Source organism: Lucilia sericata, unplaced genomic scaffold (assembly GCF_015586225.1).
Source record: "Lucilia sericata isolate MDLA Ls3-8-SP2 unplaced genomic scaffold, ASM1558622v1 Contig000572F_arrow, whole genome shotgun sequence".
In the NCBI taxonomy this organism is placed as follows: domain Eukaryota; kingdom Metazoa; phylum Arthropoda; class Insecta; order Diptera; family Calliphoridae; genus Lucilia; species Lucilia sericata.
The window spans coordinates 32,264-52,500 of record NW_023994580.1 but is presented as its reverse complement, the minus strand read 5'-3'; the positions used below and the strand labels follow the sequence as shown (position 1 = coordinate 52,500).

The window sequence follows — 20,237 nt, the reverse complement described above, 5'->3', positions numbered from 1 at the left end:
CTAGGCGATATGTAGGAGAACCATAGGCATGAAATGGGATCTTAGTCCTACTATGACAAATTGGCTTTATAAAAGTGTAATTAGACCAATTCTAGCTTATGCTTCAATAATCTGGTGGACTGCTTTGGACAAAAAGTGTAATACCAAACTACTACAGGGAGTTCAGCGTACATGCTGCTTGGGTATAAGTGGTGCCATGTGTACTACTTCAACCAAGGCTCTGGAAACGTTGGTAGATATTCCACCCATTGAAACATATATAAGATATGAGGCGGCGCTTACAGCCGAACGGCTCTTTACTTTAGGCGAACTGGCCAAAAACGGTTATAGGACACGTCATCAATGTATACTGGACACATTGGAAGGTTATACACATTCATAGGACGTGCCTGATCGCATACCAGACACAGAATATGTCGGAAACTTTTAAACGCTAATCCCAGATAGAATGTATTGGTCAAGCGGAACTTTAGAGCAAATACCGGTAGGAATCCGTTGCTACACGGATGGCTCTAAATTAGGGGACAAAGTGGGCCTGGGGTTCTATATTGAAGACCCAGGAACAGAAATATACCACCGTTTACCTAATCATAACACAAGCTTCCAGGCAGAAGTACGAGCAATAACGGAATGTGTAAATTGGATTAGAATAAATATGGCGCCCACAGGGCTTAATATATTTACCGACAGCCAGAAGGCAATTAGGGCGATATCAGGAGATAGAATTAAATCTAAGACCGTATTAGATTGTAAGAAAGCTTTAACTGAATACTCTCCCAGAGGTAAGGTTCACATCATATGGGTACCAGACCACTCGGGAGTAGTCGGCAACGAAAGGGCGAATGTAATAGCTTTAAAGGGAAGGGAGCTCGATGTAGTTAACCTGACAAACGCAAAACCATTCGACGCAACAAAAGCTGAATTAAAAATATGGATGAGAGAATCCCATAAGGCCTCTTGGAATAATGAAACGGTGGGTAGCACCACAAAGATTCTATGGGGTGACCCTGGTGAGAGCAAGACGAGAAATCTCCTCAAAATGGGCAAGTCTGAGGTTAGTATGATGGTACGTATTCTGAGTGGACACACAGGATTACGTGCACATCTATACATAATTGGACGTGCGGATTCAGAGGAATGTAGAGCATGTGGAGAGGACAGTGAAACTCTGGAGCACTTTCTTTGCCATTGTCAGGCATTCGTCGAAGTTAGATCCAAGTATCTTGGAAGTGATGTTATTCCGGAAATAACATTCTTAACCAACACCGATTGGAAGATTCTTAGGAATTACATCCAGGAAACTGAGTTTCTGAACATGGAAAAATAATACATTCAGTGAACAATTTTTTTTTCATGAATTGGAGCGCACAACAGGCCCGATAGTGGCCTAGGTGTATTTCTTCGGATTTGAAGTAGTATACATCCTCCTATCAACCTAACCTAACCTAACCTAAATATATGAAACAACATACTCCATTTAACTTTGCCATTTCCTAAGTAATATAGATCAGCACAGCATACATATAACATTGAAAACTTACAAATCAAATAGTCCATGTCCTAGAAATTACTTGGTTGTGGTTGAATCCGTAGATTTTGTCCCTGAGTGTATCTACGAATTCAAGTTTAATCAAGACATTTCCCATACATTTTATAAATATGACAGTAAATAAGTAAAAACATTAAATCATCTGCCAGTTAATCTGCCTAGATATGGTTAACATTGTTTTAAATTAGTTACAGGATTAAACTAGGCTTGAAATCCTCAAATAATTCTCTAACAACGCATAGTAAACCTGTTGCGTTCAGACTTTAGGTAATGAATATACCTGCATTAGCTGCCTGGATATTTAGAATTACCTAATACTTTTTAAATTAACGGTCTTAATTTTTACCATGAAAACCTTTTAGGAAATACTTAAAATCTCAATAATAGGTTATAATAAAGAAAAATTTCCATAAAAAACCCTAATAAAAACATTTAAAATATGGCCTTTTTGTCTAACACAACCTAAAATTATTATATCCACTATGCAGACAAATAAAACATTTAGCAGTCACACACACACATCACTTATTGCTAACCTTGTAAAATATGCTTAAAAGTTTGCAATAAAGCTACAATAACCAATTAAGTTTCCTTTGTGTTTTTTTTTCTTTATAAAGAGGAAATAGAAGAAATGGAAAACCCCCAACAAAGTTTTATTAACTAAACGTTTTTGGCACGTCAGATTTGTTAGGAATTCTTTGTGAAATCAATAACTGACAATCATTGCCAAAGTAACCATTATATTGGGCATTGAAATTTATGTATAAAGATGTCTAGAACATTTTATATATTCACACCATTTTTTTAAACAGGTGTTACAGTTATGGAAATTCTCTTGCTGTCAACATGTTTAGTACTATTCTAATTTGCTTAAGAATATTGTATTATACATTAACAGTTTGCAAATTATTTACGTTTGTATTCTATGCAATTTTGCTACGTACTTATCAATCTAATGGCTGAAGGAGGATCTCTTAACTGTGCAATTAGACTAAAAATCACTGGCGATTGATATTCATGCGAAGATATTCAGTAGTCTGTAAAACCCATTTTTTGTGAGTGTAGATCGAATATGATGTCTATGTGATCATGATGGTTCTAAAACAATGGATGATGGCTTCTATGTTTTGTATACCGGAATGAAAGATTTTTTCAACTTCCTGAGCAGTGTAGCGTTATGCTGTCTGAAATATCAGGGCTGTATATGGAATTAAGTTCTTCCGATTGATATTGGACTATAAGTATACCAACATCCAAGTCGATCTTAGTGTTATTGATGGTGTTTATACGAAATTGAACTTTGATCTTGAAGGCCGTACACCTTTAAACGTGATGGCGAAACCTTGCATTGCAGAAATGCACTAGATTACGGGTTATCAACAGATACCTTATAATACAACAGCGTATTCCCTTAATCGTATTTTACTAGCAAGAAATCCGCCGGGGTATGTTACCTTGATAATCTTCCCACATCTTGGTGTTATTGCAATCCGGGGGAAACAGGTGCTCCTAATACCTCTAGTCTGTCGTGACTATATACTGGTGATGATCGAATATATACTCGGTCTTTCCTTAGAATGATTTGAAATGAGATCGAACCAGAGAGCCACATAACCTGGTATCACTAGAACCGGTAGCTCACAGGGCAAAGTTTCGGACTTTGTTTTGTCCCAGTTCTTAGAGATGTTCCTTCGTGGTGTCAATGGTTTACACTTAAATTCGCGGGAATGGAATCTCGGACTGATACATGGTAAAATCTATAAATCGTGGTAAGTTCGGTGGTGTTGCCGAAGTCAACAGATATCTCACGGAGGAGTGACTGGGGCACTAATCGTTGGAAATGAGTTGGGTATACGTATCTTACCCGACAGTATACCTAGATTGAGGGTGTCGGATGTTGTTCTCTATGAGTGTGTCGGATGAATGAGAAGTGTGCTGGGTTCAATGGTCATAGATGAAAAGTATCTAATATAAGTGATCCATACCTTGATTTTTATACCATTGATTTTTATTCCTTTTCCAGGTAAGTTCATGGAAAACTCTATTCATACCAGATTAACCACAGTGTGTTCTCTGTGAGTAAGAACAAAGTCATCGGCTTATTTGATGGATTCGTGTTTCGGACTGCCGAATACGTATCTAGGTGCTGACTCAACAGAGGCCATCCCATCTGTGTGAAAGCTAAGCAACGGGAGGGCAATGATCAAGTATTAGATAGCTCGAGTATTTGAGCAAAGTGCTTGTACGTTCAAGTAAAATACGGTGGTGGTAATTCGTCTAAAAAGCTAACCCTGTGGATGAAAAAGACGACCGTGAAATTAGGTTCGCAAGAGAAGAGATCGGCTTAGTTATTTGGAATTATCATGCATGTAGGAAAAGGATTCGTGATCCATCGAGTCTACCTGTAGAATGGCGAAGATCATGTGGACGATATAGAACGCACAAGATCACAAGCCTTATTTAATCGTTTGAATATTTAAAAAATACTTCTACATAATCTGTTATGATGAAGAAAAAGAAGATAATGACTCGGATTTAACCAAGTTGAACACCCGAAAGATAAACTACATTATTCGTGTAACAAAATGGTGAACTAAAACGATAGTGCCAAAAAGGATCAATGTGATCCCTGTTCAAAGACATACAAATTTAAAAACACGTTTCAATGGGTTATAGTTTTAATATTCAAAATCCTTTAATGATTTAGAAACTTTTTATGCCCAAAAGGTATCCTAGATCTTAAATTATCGTTAAGTGTTACAATTAGAATAAAGGAAAATATTTACAAGATGAAGTCATAGACATTTTCAGAATAATTGACAACATCAGTTCTAACTACAACCGACTACAATCCTTAAAAAACTATTCTAAGGGAATGATAGCTATCTCTGGACGCTTGTGTTTTAGACAACAATATATTTCTATTACAAACAATAATCGCAATCTGACCATTATTTTTATTCAGATTACCAAACTGATTTTATTTATTTAGCATTTCTTTTATAATATTTATTGTCTTTCATAAATAACTTTGTTTACAAAGCAATCGAATTCTTGTGAGCTTTAACAACAAAACAATTTTCATTTATGTATTTTTTACAAAAAATAAATATTCCATATTTTGCAATATTCTTTCACAACAACGTCGTCAAGTTTGTAAACTGATAACATACTTTTTTTGCATTTGTTGCTGACGTTTTACTATATAGTATATTTTTAAGCCCCCCATGAACAGAAAATAATATTGTTTTTTTATGCATTTTATTATTTTATTTTTAAAAATATTTTTTTTTGTTCAATGAAAAATAACTATATACTCCACGTATTTACGACTTTCACGTACATTTTTTTCCCCGAACGAATGATACTATTGAAAACTACACAACTGCAACTACTGATCATCACATTTTTATTATTCTCCCTCCATTTTTTTTAGCTTGTTTTCATATTATTTGTCACAATTCTGAACTTAATAAAGTGTAAATCCCACCCATCCTCCTGTCTATTAACTCAAGAAATATGATGCAAGAAAGTATGGTTCAATTATCATTTTTATTTCAATATATTTTCTTACATGTATACTAAGTATGACTTGCAAATAAAAATACAATTATTTCAAAACATTTTCAAAATATGTCAGACGTGCTGCACACACATTATTCGTTCGTGATAATTGCCTATATATTCGATTATTTAAAATACAGATTGAAGAGTTCATAAAAATCACAAATAATTAAGAGATTAATAAATAAATAGCAGAATAACGAAAATTTTATATTTTGTAAGCAGACGACTTTAATATGAGCTTCGTAATGATTCCATTGAAGTTATTATATTCCCAGATTCTAAAAATTTTCGATCTTAAGAAATTTTGATTGAAAATATTTTTATTGATCTTCGTAAGAATTAATTCCGCAGTTCTTACTTTTTTAATTACTATAAATTTAATTTGAGAATTAATTTTAAAAAGTTTCAATATAGTTGAATTAATTCGGGAATAATTCCTATGAAATGATAAATTTATTTTAATTGACAAAATATTGTTAGAACTTGTAAAATTCGTCTTGGAACGATTTATACTTTTCATAAAATATTCTATAATTTAATAATTCAGTTGGATTGGATTCCATTTCAATTTTAGATATGTTTACTATTACATATTTAAAAAGTTCCAGTACAAACTGTCTAATAAACTAATTATATCTGTTCCATGTTTACAGTATTAAAACGTGCAAATCTATCGAATTATAAAATCATTGTGTGATCTTTTTTGTTTATTATTTCACAGACAGACTTGTAATTGAAATTGCAAATTTCCACATTTTTTGTAATTGTGTAATAAAATAAAAATGCATAGAAACAATAAAATTACAGTAAAAACTTGATAATACAGACTTGGTAATGATCTGTCATAAAGTTTACGTTCAAATGTTAAACTTCCAACAGTACAAAATCAAGGCAAATCTATACAAGGTGAAATCACTACCAAATTAAGAAAATTGAGTGCAATACGTTCGACAGCTTCGGGATACAATTTTCATGAACAAGAACAATCAGATATTGAAAAGACTTCGCCTTAAATCGATTTCGTTTGGAATTCGCTTTGAAATCTGCATTAATTAAGGTACAAATGGAAGTAAATTTATGTAAATTGGATAATTCGGACTTGGATATTTAAACATTTTTATGCTGATTGAGTGCTACATGCTATAAGCATGCTTATAGAGTTTTTACTGTATTGTGAATAACAACAACTTTTGTCGTCAATTGTATATATTTTATTTTTCAAAAATTTGTTGACTTTTAACTTATTTCAATTGTTTTCATTATTTTTTTTTTTAATTGAATGATTAATCCATCCCCTTGATTTTGTTTACACAAAAAAATAAATTAATTTATAGAAGTGTAACGCACTTTGTTTTTGCAATAACAAACAATTTTAATGCATTATGTATGTATTTTATAAACATAATAAAATATTAAATAGTTGCAAATTAATTTATTTATTTTATATAAATAAATAGCTAAAACCTATGTATGTGTTTATATTATTGGTAAATGTAATTAATCAGGGTTATTACTGTTTTCACTTTCACATTTTATATTAATACAATAAATAATATGCATTTTATTTGAAAATTTAGATATACTTTTTTATAAATCTTGTATAGAATCATATTAAAATGTTTCCTTAAAACTGATTCTATATTTCCGGTACAATAACGTTATTTTATACTTTCAGGAGTTTTTTTCTTAATACATATTAATATCCCAAAACAATTGTAAATTACAAATGCAATTTTTATAAAAAAAGTAGTTGGAAGTTATTATGAAAACTATCAAACAAACTCAATTAATGAAATTAAAAATTCGCCCCTCTTTCGGAATTCTCAAGTAACTTCTCCCTCGGAAACATTTCACAAGATTTACAACTTTGTTTCCACCTGATTATAGTAGTATCATGATTAAATAAACAATTTTATTTCCATTCTTATTATTTTTAAGTGTAAAACTTCCATGTAAACAACTTAATCGCATTGGAAGTATATTTATTGAATGCATTTTTTAAATTATCGTATGATATGAAATTTGTTTACTTATCGTATTGACATAGAGTAATCATACACAAACAAACACACACACTATGCATTGCACTCACTCACTTTTCGTCTCACACGCACTCACACTGGAATGTTTTTATTATTTACACATGTAATTGTTTTTGTAATAGACAATTGACGGTCAAAGGGGCTTGTTTGTTGTTTAGCTGAGAATAACAAAACAAAAAAAAATAAACAACAACTATAAAAAACATGTGATCATGTTAACCGCAGAAGTGTTTTTATTATTGTGAATTATAAAAATTCTCCAGAATTCTTTCTTTAGATATTTAACTAATTTCGCTTTATTGTTGTTGTTGTAACAGCAAAAACTATACAATAATCTGGTTCGGGGTTTCACATCAATGTCCTAGCCTAAAAATTGTGCTACATCAACTGAATGTGTCCATAAATTCATTGGATATGTAGGATTAGCTAAGCAATTAAGTATGTGGTATCGTGAGAACCTTGACCACATGCTGGACATTCATTGGAAGCGGCACGGTCTATGAGTGACCAGTAGACATTAAGCCTGTGCCAAAACTAATCCTGTTTTCCGCTGCAGGTTTTCTTCTATATCTGCTAAGGGCAGTGGGATACCTCCAAACATGACATTCATGCGGTATACTGCGACCACGGAATTGATGGCGCCTCTATGAATGTCGTTACGTACACGAGGACTGATCTATCCAACTGTGTGTTGTTAAAGTTGGGATGACTCCTTTGGTGATATCCTATAAGGTACTGGTTAGTCAACATGACTAGGGAGGACCTTCGTTTTCTCGTGTAGATGATATTCCGAGGTAATTTGTAATCAGCGCGTTACAGCTCCACTGACCAACCAATCGTTTTATATGCAGCTAACAAAGTTTCTAGGCCGACTAAGATTCTTATTGTTTCTACTTTGCAATTTGTGCGTGATTGCAGTGCATGAGCTGAGGAAGTAAATAGGCTGTTAAATGTCCCCAAGATTTTTAAAAAAAATCGAGTAGTAGAAACAGTAATGGACGAAAATTGTTAGACATTGATGTCAAGGTCTACTGGGGGACTAGAGCTAATACCGGTGGGAATTTGCTGCTATACGAAAGACTCTAAGCTGTCATGTATCGTATACACAAACATCAGATCAAACCGATCGGATACCAGAAGCAAAATTGTTAGACTTTTTTACAATAGTGATCTCAACCACATGGAATAATTGATGAACGGAAAGAACTACAAAAATCGTATAGTGTGTTAAATGCAGAGCATGTAGTGAGGAACATTGATTGGAAAATTGTAAAAAATTACGTCCTGAGACTGAGTTTCAAAACCATGGACGATATTTCCACATTTAAGATGATTCACATATCAAAAATTCATGATATCTTCCTCTTCAACCTAACCTATAATCTATTCGGCTTGAGTCGGTTATGAAAGAATTTTATTTTATATGGAAATTAACAGCCTCTGAATAAATCTTCATGAATATACAGCAATGAGATGTTTACATGACTTTACTTTATATAAACTCGCCTTGGAAACACCTCTGGATAAGAAGCCCCGGCAATCTTTTTACTTTCTTCTAGTACGATAACTTTGACTGAAATTTATTATTCACATAAAGCCAATGTATTTAGTACATTCTTGCTTAAATTAGTTTAAAATTAACCTAAAAACTTTCTCACAGAAAACAATAACATCCAATAGGAAGTTCAGCAATTAATTAACAGCAGGACATCTCTGTAATTTTAAAATCAAAACAAACAACTTGTTTTTAGTAGTATTATAACAACGCTTCACAAATGTAGGCCATTAACATTAAATGATCATTTTTGTTTTCTTTGTATTTTCTACATTTTTAAATACATATTTTTGTTGTTGTTGTTTCTATGAGTATCTTAAAGAGAAACTTGAACAGAGAGCAAAAGAATATACGATAAATTTGTTATGAATATCAACAACAATACAAGCTAAACAGCTGATTTCTTCCTTTGCTACGTTTGTTGTTGCTACTTTCAAATGTCTCAAACAAAAAATAATATTATCGGGTATTTTCCACTAAAACAAATAAATTTAGGCAGCAACATACGAAAAAAACACACCCATAAACTGTTCGAATGAGTGGCCAGGCAACGTAGACTAATTCTAGCGTTTATTGACTTCGTCAGATTGGTTTGTTGGTTTTCTAAAAAAAAAAAATAAAATACGGAAGGTAGAAACAAAAAATTTGTATGTGTATTCATACATAATAGTGGAAACAACACGTGAAGACATCATGCTTTTGAAAGCAACAACAAAATTGCGTGTTAATAATAGACTGCGTAAAGGGTAACGCAATAGTAGGAAAAGACTTTAAGTCGGCAGATAAAAGTTAATAATGGAAAGTCATATTTCAATAGGAGATAACGATTTTTACATAGGTTCAGAGGTTTATTGCCCATAAGATATTATTGACATCTGCCGGTATTTTGCCATGAAAAATGTTCTATTAAATTTGTTATTCCTCCATTTAGGAGCCCCATTTGACCATAAAAATAATTCACTAAAATTCAGAATATCGATAAACATCTTCCAGAATAGTTATACCAAGGCGCTTCTAATAATGTAAAATCCTTTCAACATTTGGCGTTAGACGGAATTTCGACTATATCCTAAAAATCAACAGTTTTATTTCTATTATTTTGTATCTTTTTTAACAAAAATGTATGTTTGAGACACCTGGTTTTGAAATATGTATTTCACGATGTTTTTCATCGGTTAAATAAAGAGGAAATATTAGCATCAGATACAGCAACAAACTCAGCAGTTTGACAAAGAGTCACTGCATCTGAAAATTACAGTAAGCGAGAGCGGACACAGACCGAAGTTTAGTTAAGCGAAAAGCCATATATTGACTGCTTTGGACTATAATTCGTACTATCTCTTTGTAATATATGGAGTGTCAATTAACTTCCTCCAAGGACAAGCGCATGTTTAAATAGCTAGTCACCTGTCGGTGGCTCGGAGTCACCCTAATTGGTAATTTTTCTCTCCCCACTTTTTGTCTAAATTGAGTTTTCAAATGTCTCTATTTGCTCTGGAGCAAATGCTTTTCCTGAACAGTAGATTAGCGTCATTGAGGCAAATTTGACAATTTTGTAATAAATATATGGATTAACTTTTACATTGTTTTACATTCAAGTTTCAAGATCGTTAAAATACAGAATGCATTCGATTTCGAATGCCTTAATTTTCCTTTGTTCTACTCCATGAATTTTTTAGCGTGATTTCCAGATTCAGAATCTACTGAAACATATTTAAACACAAAAATAAAAAAATATATATATATACATATATATATATATATATATATATATATATATATATATATATATATATATATATATATATATATATATATCTTGTTTTTATGTATTTGTAATTGTAGTGGTGTTCATTCACAAAAATGAACAAAAAAAGATCATCCCAGCTCGACTTTTATCATGATTTTATAAATTAACACACCCAAATGAAACGCTATGCGAAGAAAAAGAAGAAAATATTTCAACGTGACCACCTCATAAATTTGCACTGCGTAATCAATCGAAAAAAATAAACAAATAAGACTATTATAGTGGGCGCAGGCGAATCTTATACACTCTTCGAACAATACCGTTAGAATTTTCGACTTTTTGTGTTTTTATGAAAAATTTTATTTCCGATATCGTAATCATTTATGAACCGATTTTTCAGAAGTCTTCTACTAAATTCTTCTAAATACTTTTGTTAAATTGATAATATATAAATCCCGGATATACTAGATTAGATTGGAAGAAGAAAATTTATCGATGTGCTGCATTATACTATTCGGCTATACTAATATCAAAAAATTTTCAGTGTAAAGCGTCTCTGATCTTTAACGATTAGGTCCAGTTTAGAACGATTATATAGACATTTAAGACATTCAAAATCTAACTCAGCAACGCTTCCTTAGTTTTTCCGACAGCACTTGGGGTATGGATAAAGAAACATTGTTGGTTATCTACAAGACATACTGCCAATCACTGATAAATTATGCTTACCCAGTGCTGTCTCCTACATGACAACCAGTAGGCAAGTGTTCAAACACGATAAAAGGACTGTTCACTAGTCAAGGAACAAGCTGACAAGACAGTTCCTCCTGGGATGTTACCAGAGAAGTCATCATAACTTTAACTGTATGATACTATCCCGAGGAAGGGACTTCTGTATATATATACAGCAGTGTTGATCAATATTCATTGAGAAGACATAAAAACCTCGGTTACAGGTTACCTCATGATTGTCGTTCTGGGAGGCCGAACAAAAAGATAACTCTGGCACAACTAAGAAGGAGGTGGACGTCTACCGAAGCTACATAGATCGCTACGTCTCTAAAGTATGCCAAGCATGTGTCCAGGATCCCCATGATGCTTTCTATATAATCAACAATCTACCTTGACCTACTTTACTTTGTCCAATGGATTTGTGGTGTAATCCAGTAGAATAGGCAAAATTTTTTTAATAGAACAACTTGGAAACTTGTGAAATTGGACCGTAAGAACATATTAGGCTAAGTTCATGATATGCAGAAGAACCAATTGGAGTTTTTATAGAAATTAAAAATAGAGTAAAAAATTAACATTAGCTATACAAGATGATGGGTAAAAGAAGTACTACCATGGTTTTATTTTGAACCACGAAACGTCTATTCTGCATAAATAAAAACAAGTATATAAATATTATCAGCATTAAATATAAACATATTTCTGTATATTCCGACAAATGAAAAATAGCAACAATTTTAAATAAATTTGCCAATACTATCTTATTAAAAACAACTCATACACATCTTAATGAAAGACGCGTGCCATTTTATCTCGAAATAAAAATAACAAAATTCAATGAAATTATTGTATAACCCTTTACTATAGAAAACTTGTCAAAATGAGAAAAAAACGTGCTGTCATTTGATTAAACAATATTATCGTATGTATGTATATAAACATGTTTGTGGTTGTGTTTTTGTTTGTTTGTCTATATCAACATGTGCTGTAACAAAGAAATTTTTGAAGAGAGTTAAGTTTAGACGTACAGTATGTAAGTATTCCCATATGTATCTTGTAATTTTTTGCAAAAACAAACAATTCAGGGTTACACCTAGAGAAATTTTTGTATATACTTATAACTGATCTTGTAATAAAATATATAGATCAAAATATTAATATATAAATGGACCATTTGTTTATATAAACATTATACAAACGCCATCAAAACTTTGTCAACAATTTGAATTGTTTTATTGTTCTACAATATGTTATGCTCGGTAACAGATCTGAATGTTTAATTATTTTGCCATTAAAAAAAAAAAAACAAAATAATTGCAGTTTATTATACATCATACGACCAAATATAAGTAAATATATTTATTAATATTTTTAACAGAGTTGCCATAATCAGATGTTTAAAAAAATCGCAATTCTTAAATTTATCACAATAAGATCGCATAAAACTTATTTTATGAATATATTATCAATAGGAGACTTCAGATTGGATTGCAGTTGATATTTTTGTTATATAGTGGGTGGCAACTGACAGCTGTCATGATCAGTATGCAAATAATCGCGAATTTATAATACAACTTGAGCAGACTCCACACTAAGTTAGTCACCGTTGGACTTTTGGAAAGTTTCACCAGTCAATGTTAGAAGACAAAGTTAGAGTTAGAAACTTTAGACTATCATTGATATGTCAAATGTAACATCTTAAACATTGTTCACTTTATATTTAAAACAGCCACACTAATAATATCTCACAAATTCCCAGTGTACTCTCCTCCATTTAATACCATTTAAAACTTGAGTTTAAGTATGACTCAGCAGATTTTCAAAAAAATGGCAAGCCTGATTTAAACCAGAAAATGAGTACAATGGTCATTTTGTTTTTGGAGAAATCAATATAATTTTATAGCTTTGTCACAAAGTCGTCCACAATAAAGAATTATACAATACATTGATAAGTTTTAAACAGAAAGAAAAAGTATGATAACAAAATATTAAACTAAACTAAAAAACTATTCTCTCAGACGATACAATAACAATGGCAGACAAGTGGTCATACATATAAATCAGTGCTGTTAACGCTAAAGTGTTTAATATTAAAATAGCGTTTTTTTAATCAATCAAAAACTTGCAGCATGCTTATAAGTGTTGCTCTTCTAAGAAGATTATGCACTACTGTTGACGTTTGAGACATTAAGTTAGACGTACAGTGCTCTCCCATTCGGAGGATGCTGCGATTTTTTTGGACAAGTACTGGCGATGTAAACAATCTGTAATATCGAATCTGAATATGTGAACGTTTCTTTTTTAATTTATAAATAGAATAAAGATATATATCAATGGAATTTCTGAACAATTTGTTGGCTCTCAAAATCGAATACGGCAATGTTTTCTCTCAGCTTTGAACAACGAAGAACATACACTCTAAAATTTGTGGGCAAGAAATGATATTGTTGAGATTCTGTAGGAATATAAAAAATCAATCTAAAACTCTCAAAACATAATAGAAATAGGAACAGCCGAAAGATGCGCCCTTTTAAAAGGATACTATAAATAATTAGCTATAAGAGTCTCAAATTCGAATATTATAACATTTACTTAAAACTGCTATAAGGCTCTCAAATTCGAATACGTTAACATTTACTTAAAACTGGTACTGAGGGTTTCACCGATCATGAACTGCTTTAGCATAAAATAAAAAGAATCCTAAATAAGCGTTAATTCAATTTTATGACCGACAAATACGAATACGAGAAAATTTATTTAAAACTGATACTGAGAGTTGAGAGAAGAAGAGTTAAAATTGCTCAAAACTCACAATCAAAAAGATGCGCTGTCAAGAGTAAAGTGGGAATCTAGGGAAATTGGACCGACAAAACTAAATACGAGGACATTTATCTAAAACTAGTATTGAAAGTTGATATCAGTATCGATCGTAATCGTACATATACCATCGCAATCCCTCGATCATGAGCTGTTTTAGCACAAAATTGAATGAATAAAGTGCTGAAACTCCTCAAAATTCACGACTAAAATGAAGCAAAGTGTACGGGATCAAGTACTACGTGAACATTTACAGAGAATTGAACACAATATCAATCGTAAAACTAAGAGAAGAAAGTGTTAAAATGCATCAAAGCGAAGTGCTGTTAAGAACACTGTCTAGAAAACTATTGAAGTTGGACCGAAAAAAAACATAATAGCAAAGTTCAGCAGAAAAGGTGCTTCGAATTCGAAGATTTTGAACGGTTTACAGCTACTCTTTTTCTTTAGATGTCATCGAGAGGTTTTCGTCAAAATAAGATCGAAAGACTGGTATGTTTGAATTAACCAGCACAAGTTCTAAAGTAAAGTATACTAAGTGCTCTAACCAATAACTTATTTTGAGGTCGATCTTACCAAATAAGACATCTAATAACATTAACTGATAATGTCTTGTGACAAGGTGAGTTTTCACCATAATCTAATTGTATCCAATATTGGTCAACATAATGGAAAGTTTACTTAAAACTCCTACTTTATAGATCAAACTACTTCCGAATCGAGTGCCAACGCCATTGTAGCCATTGCCCGTATATGTATACGTCAACAGTACGAAGCTTTTAACAGTGATAACAATGGTTGGTAATGGTGCCACCGATGTTGAAGCCGTTCCTTCTGCAAACTACTTTGTTGACTTTGGCGGCAATGTGAAAAAGATTTAAAACTAATTACTGCTCAGGCAGCCAATAATTATATGTCATTGAAGGATTTTCGCAAATCCTCACACTTAACAGGTAGAAATCATTATTTTAGGTGTTTTTAACCCAAAATTGACATCACTTTAATCGAAAACAAGTGAGCTATTTGTTGTTTATATTGAAAACATACTATATACTATGTATGTTATTGTGTTACTACGCGCGATCAGCAGGCAAACGGCAGCAAGCAAGCAGTACAATAAATGAGTGTGTATATTGTTTTTGTTTGTTGTTGTATTCAATATTTTTTTTATTTTTGCCTGTCGTACTATTGGAAAAAAACTGACATTTTATACTCACTCACCATTCGTATATAAAAGAGTTTTCCTATACACAAATTTACAGCAAATAAAATCAGTTACAAATTGCTAGTCTGGCGGGCAACAACGTTGTGTTAAAATATATATTTTAAATAAATTATAATTGATGAAAATAAAAGTACAAAGAATTTTTTAGAAAAGTAAAACATTTGCTGTGAAAGTGATCTTGAATTAAATAAAAGTGATCTACAATCAAGAATACTTTATGCAAACATTCTGTTGAGAGCGGGGAAATTTTTCTTGACATATGAATTAATTTTATCGCAAAAATACCATAAACAAAACGTGCTTTATCTAAATAAATAGATATACTATATATACATAACGTATTTTTGCTAAAAAAAGAAAAATAAATAAATTTATCACAATGAATTCTACAATTGGATTAAGTCTTGGACGTACAGCTACAAATGGTTGTGCGACAGCAGCCATGAATGGAGCCGCCACTTGTCATGCAGTAGCAGCTGCTACACTTAACGGCAGTAATCTTCATACTATGGAGACAAAATGCAAAAATCCCGAGCTGGCAGCCAAGATTATCAAACAATCGCATATTGTGTGTTTTGATGTTGATTCCACAGTGATCCAAGAAGAAGGTATCGATGAATTGGCCGATTATTGTGGCAAAGGATCAGAGGTGGCTCGCGTTACCAAAGAGGCTATGGGTGGTTCTATGACTTTTCAAGATGCCCTTAAAATCCGTCTAGACATCATTAGACCTAGCCAACAGCAAATTAAGGATTTTGTCAAACTACGCCCTAGCACCTTGACACGTAATGTTAAGCGTTTCGTAGAACAACTTAAAGCTGAAGGAAAACAGGTTTATCTTATTTCTGGTGGTTTCGATTGTCTCATAGAACCGGTTGCCAACGAGTTGGGTATCCCACTTTCACATTTATATGCCAATAAATTATTCTTCGACTACAATGGCGAGTATGCTGCTTTTGATATAGATCAACCTACTTCCAAATCGGGTGGCAAAGCAGTTGCCATTGCCCATATACGTCAACAATACGAAGCTGATACAGTGATAACAATGGTTGGTGATGGTGCCACCGATCTTGAAGCTGTTCCACCTGCCAATTACTTTGTTTGTTTTGGCGGCAATGTATTGCGCCCTGAAGTACAAAAGCGTGCTCAGTATTATGTAACGGATTTTGATCAATTAATGCATTGATTCGAAGAAATAACAAAGAGCAATTAAGTAAATTATATAAGAAAAGAAGTATTTCATTTAATATGTATACCTGACTGTAGGTAGTAGTAGTAGCATTTACTATCTGTATGTAGATTATGAAAAAAAAAATCGTGTAAATAAGAATTTTTAGTTTTAATTATTGTTATTAAAAAAATTTAATACAAATGTTAGTTAGCAATTTAGTTATTTTTAATTAATTGTATTCAAAAGTACATACTATTTTTGTAATATTGTTTTGTAATAAAAAAATGCAAAGAAAACATTTGTTTTGTTATTTTTCATTTGTTGAGTAAAATGTTAAGAACATTTTAGTTAAAATGTATACAGGTATGTATTTGTAACAGTGCTTAAGAGAACTACAAAACTCTTCAAGTATTACTCTTAAAATAAGAGTAAATAAAAGAGAGAGAGAAAGATGAAAGCTTGCCAGATTTTTCACAAACAAATTTAAACCGCTTGAAGTTTGAAATAATTGGAAATGATTAAAATCAACTACAGATAACATAAGAGAAACACTGTACTCTTTAATGATATTCTCTTAAAATAATTTAAAAGTAGCTACGAGATTTTTAATTTTTTTACGATATCAAAATCCAGGAACCAAGTATGAAGTATTTATTTGAAAAATATTATTTTTTTTGTTTGAAATCATCATCTTCAGAACTGATTCCGTAAAATAGTTACAAAGCAGACATTCATTTTATAGACATTCTATAGGGACTGCTACTAAAGCGTGACTATTAGTAAATATGTATATGATTATACCTTTGGGATTTTCGATAGAATGTAAGCCAATTTATGGTCCATTTAATAACAGATACTACAGCTTGAAGAATGCTACATTCTGAATCTAATTTTGATTCAATGAAAATTACTTATTTATGTCTCGTCACAATCATATAGGCCCCTGCCGGGATTTAACTTCAGTATTCGAAGAAACACATGACCGAAAGCCTTTATCAAAGAATACCTTCGGAAATGCAATAGTGATAATTGGAAAGGATTAAAGTTCCAATTATCAGAAGTTTTACAGTAATGACCATTGCTAACTGTTTCCTAAGTAGATCCACTAGCAGCCAATTTAGCAAAAAATAATAAGGCATTGATGGCAGTAGGTCCAATTATAAGAAGTATAGTCGATTTCAATAGTTTTTCAAGAAGATCTCGATTAACTACAGCGTCAAATAGCCAGTTGACGTTTTCAGGACTTAAACTCAATAACTTGAACAAAAACTCATAACTTTACTATAGACGTATTATTAAAATTTTTAAATAACTGGGTCGTTGAATCAAGACCAATAGGTTATGCCATTTGAACTAGATAAGTCTACAGATCTTTAGGATTAGCTGAACTGTCAAAGGTGGAGGGTGTTATATGGAACCACCTGCTGGACATATGGCTCCATCTAGAACTCTTTTGTGTTAGAACTACAACTGCTTGACGCTGCATTGTGTGTTCTTCATTTGCAATAATTTGTGGGCGACTTCAAAGTACGATATTTATACGATAATCTGCAACTGCTGGGTCTACTGTATCTCAATAGATATCGTTGAGTGCTGGCTGCCATGTACGATACGTCATCATGCTTATAACGTAGTTATCGTACATGTGAAGATCTTTTCTGACATGCATCGGAAGAGAATCAAAATGCCTTATATAGTAGTAAGGATGATGCCTCCGATGGCATCCCAGAAGGAGCTGCAATGAAATCATGTTATTGTGATCCTTAACCTGTAAAATCTTAGTTTCCTCGTGAAAATGTTATTCTGAGGACATCTAGAGGTGAAAGGATCGCGCCCTGAGGATCACATTGTTTAATTCTACGCTATTAAGAATCTCTAAACTCGACGAACTACTGACTACCGCCCAAATAATTTACGTTCCATCTCTTCGTATTAACGTATAATGATGGGTATCACTTAGCTATAAGGACCACAGTGGAGCCTCATAATTAACCACTGAGCTACCAATCGTTTTATATGTTGCTAAGAAGATTTCTTTGTCCATACAGTAAGTGCTTTTTTTGTTTTCACATCGCAACTGCATTGTCCGGAGATACCTTCATCAGGTGAATTACAGTCAGAATTCTGACCCCATCGATTTTATCGTTAAGTTCGAATTATAAATCCTTGGACCAGGTGGTAAAAAGGTGTTACAGATGAATAATCTGGTGAATCTGGTGTGGACGATAATGAGATATCGGCTCTCCAAACTGGATGTTGTTGTCTCTTGCCATAATAGTGCAGTCGTCCTCGTATGAATATATAGACATTAAACAACAGAGTCGAAAGGATCCCGCTTTGAGGAACTCATTGTTTTATCCTAATGACTTTTGTGGAGCTTGAATTGATATTCATCGTCCAAGGGGAGTAATATTAAATAATCTTAGAGAATAATAATAAAAGACACATGATTAACACTAAGGCCACATTTTATAATCCGAGAGCTGGTATTCTTTAACGCAGATTCCAATTCCACTGAGACAAGATCTCTAGACCTAAAAAGCGGAAATTCAGCAGGAATTTGATGGGGTCTAATAGACACAAATCGCAATCTAAACTTTATGCATATCCGTTGTCTAAAAGTTAATAAACGTTGTAAGCTCAAAATTCATTGCCAATAGAGAGCTTACCACTTTTGTTAACATTTAGACAACGGATGTGCATAAAGTTTAGATTGCGACAACGAATTGTTGCAATGTTGACAAAGTTACGTGGTCATGTTGTTGTTGTATGTATGTATATACTTGACAATGGATGTTATGAAAAATTTAGTGTTAATTTGGTAAAAGGCGTATTTACAAAAATTTCATATTTTCGCCATTTTTTATACAAAACTATACGATTTCATACAATTAAAAGAGAAATTAGGAAAACAGAATCAAAAACCATTTAAAAATAATAAAAATACTAGTTTTTATAAAAATTTTCCCCAAAAAAATCGTCTAAAACAGAAAGTACAAAAAGTATCCATTAATATGCAAAAACATAAAATTGTTACACTTTCTAAATATGTCTAAAAACACACACACAAAAATAATTAAGTTCTTATAAAATAAATTTATTTTCTTACACTTAAAACCAGCTATGTACATAAAAAGAAAACGCCGAAGAAAAAAATGAAAAGAAAGAAACAATTATTGTACAAAAAAGTACAATAATACTTAACAACAGTTTAGAGAATATTAAAATTTACCTCGAAACCATTCTCTTAATTAAGATCAAAGTTAAAAGCCAACAAACAACAGCAACATATAGAAATAAACGCCAACATATTGTTGTGTTCACAAATAAACAACAAATAGTACTTTTTACCATGTTTGTAAATCTTCAAGAGCTTGTTTAAGTATTTCTTCGAGCAAGCAAGCATGAATGCTAAGAACAAAATATTTGTGTTTGCCAGTATGTAGTATTTCTAACGAAGACATTGTTTAGAAGAATAAACAGAAAAATAATAAAAATATATATGTATATAAAAAAGTTAAAAGGAAAAAAAATCAACAGCTTATAAGGTTTACAAGATTCTAAAAGGTTCTAAGCAAGTGTTGAATGTCATTTGAAAATAAAACACACAATGTATACAATAATGTGATCATGCAAAAACTCCCACACACACACAGATACAAAAAATGTTTACCATACTTGGGAGAGTGAGCAAAAACATAAAACTTAACGGTGGTGAGTCAATGACGCCAACGTTTTCAAAACGTCACTTTATTATTAAAACAAAGGTCGACGTGTGCCAGTCTAGAAATATCTTGACTATCTATGCCTTAAGTACACATACTTA

General features: G+C 32.2%; 2 protein-coding genes across 7 annotated transcripts in view; one reads left to right on the top strand and one right to left on the bottom strand.

The window, feature by feature from the left end:
* The window catches only part of LOC119606319 (alpha-tubulin N-acetyltransferase 1), a 59,141-nt gene that overhangs the window by 28,435 nt on the left and 10,469 nt on the right, over positions 1-20,237 (bottom strand). The window contains exon 3 of one of the 6 annotated variants that reach the window (XM_037959765.1): positions 3,535-3,840. The exons of 4 other annotated variants lie outside the window; for them this stretch is intronic. The gene's annotated coding sequence lies outside the window, so the exon portion shown is untranslated. Of the gene's footprint in view, positions 1-3,534; positions 3,841-15,233; positions 15,257-20,237 lie in introns of those variants that run through there. One more of the 6 variants, XM_037959768.1, reaches the window with a different exon arrangement.
* Positions 15,269-16,489, top strand: LOC119606321 (phosphoserine phosphatase). The gene has a single exon (XM_037959770.1). It carries the CDS (start codon positions 15,617-15,619, stop codon positions 16,424-16,426), a length of 810 nt encoding a protein of 269 aa, XP_037815698.1. The 5' UTR covers positions 15,269-15,616; the 3' UTR covers positions 16,427-16,489.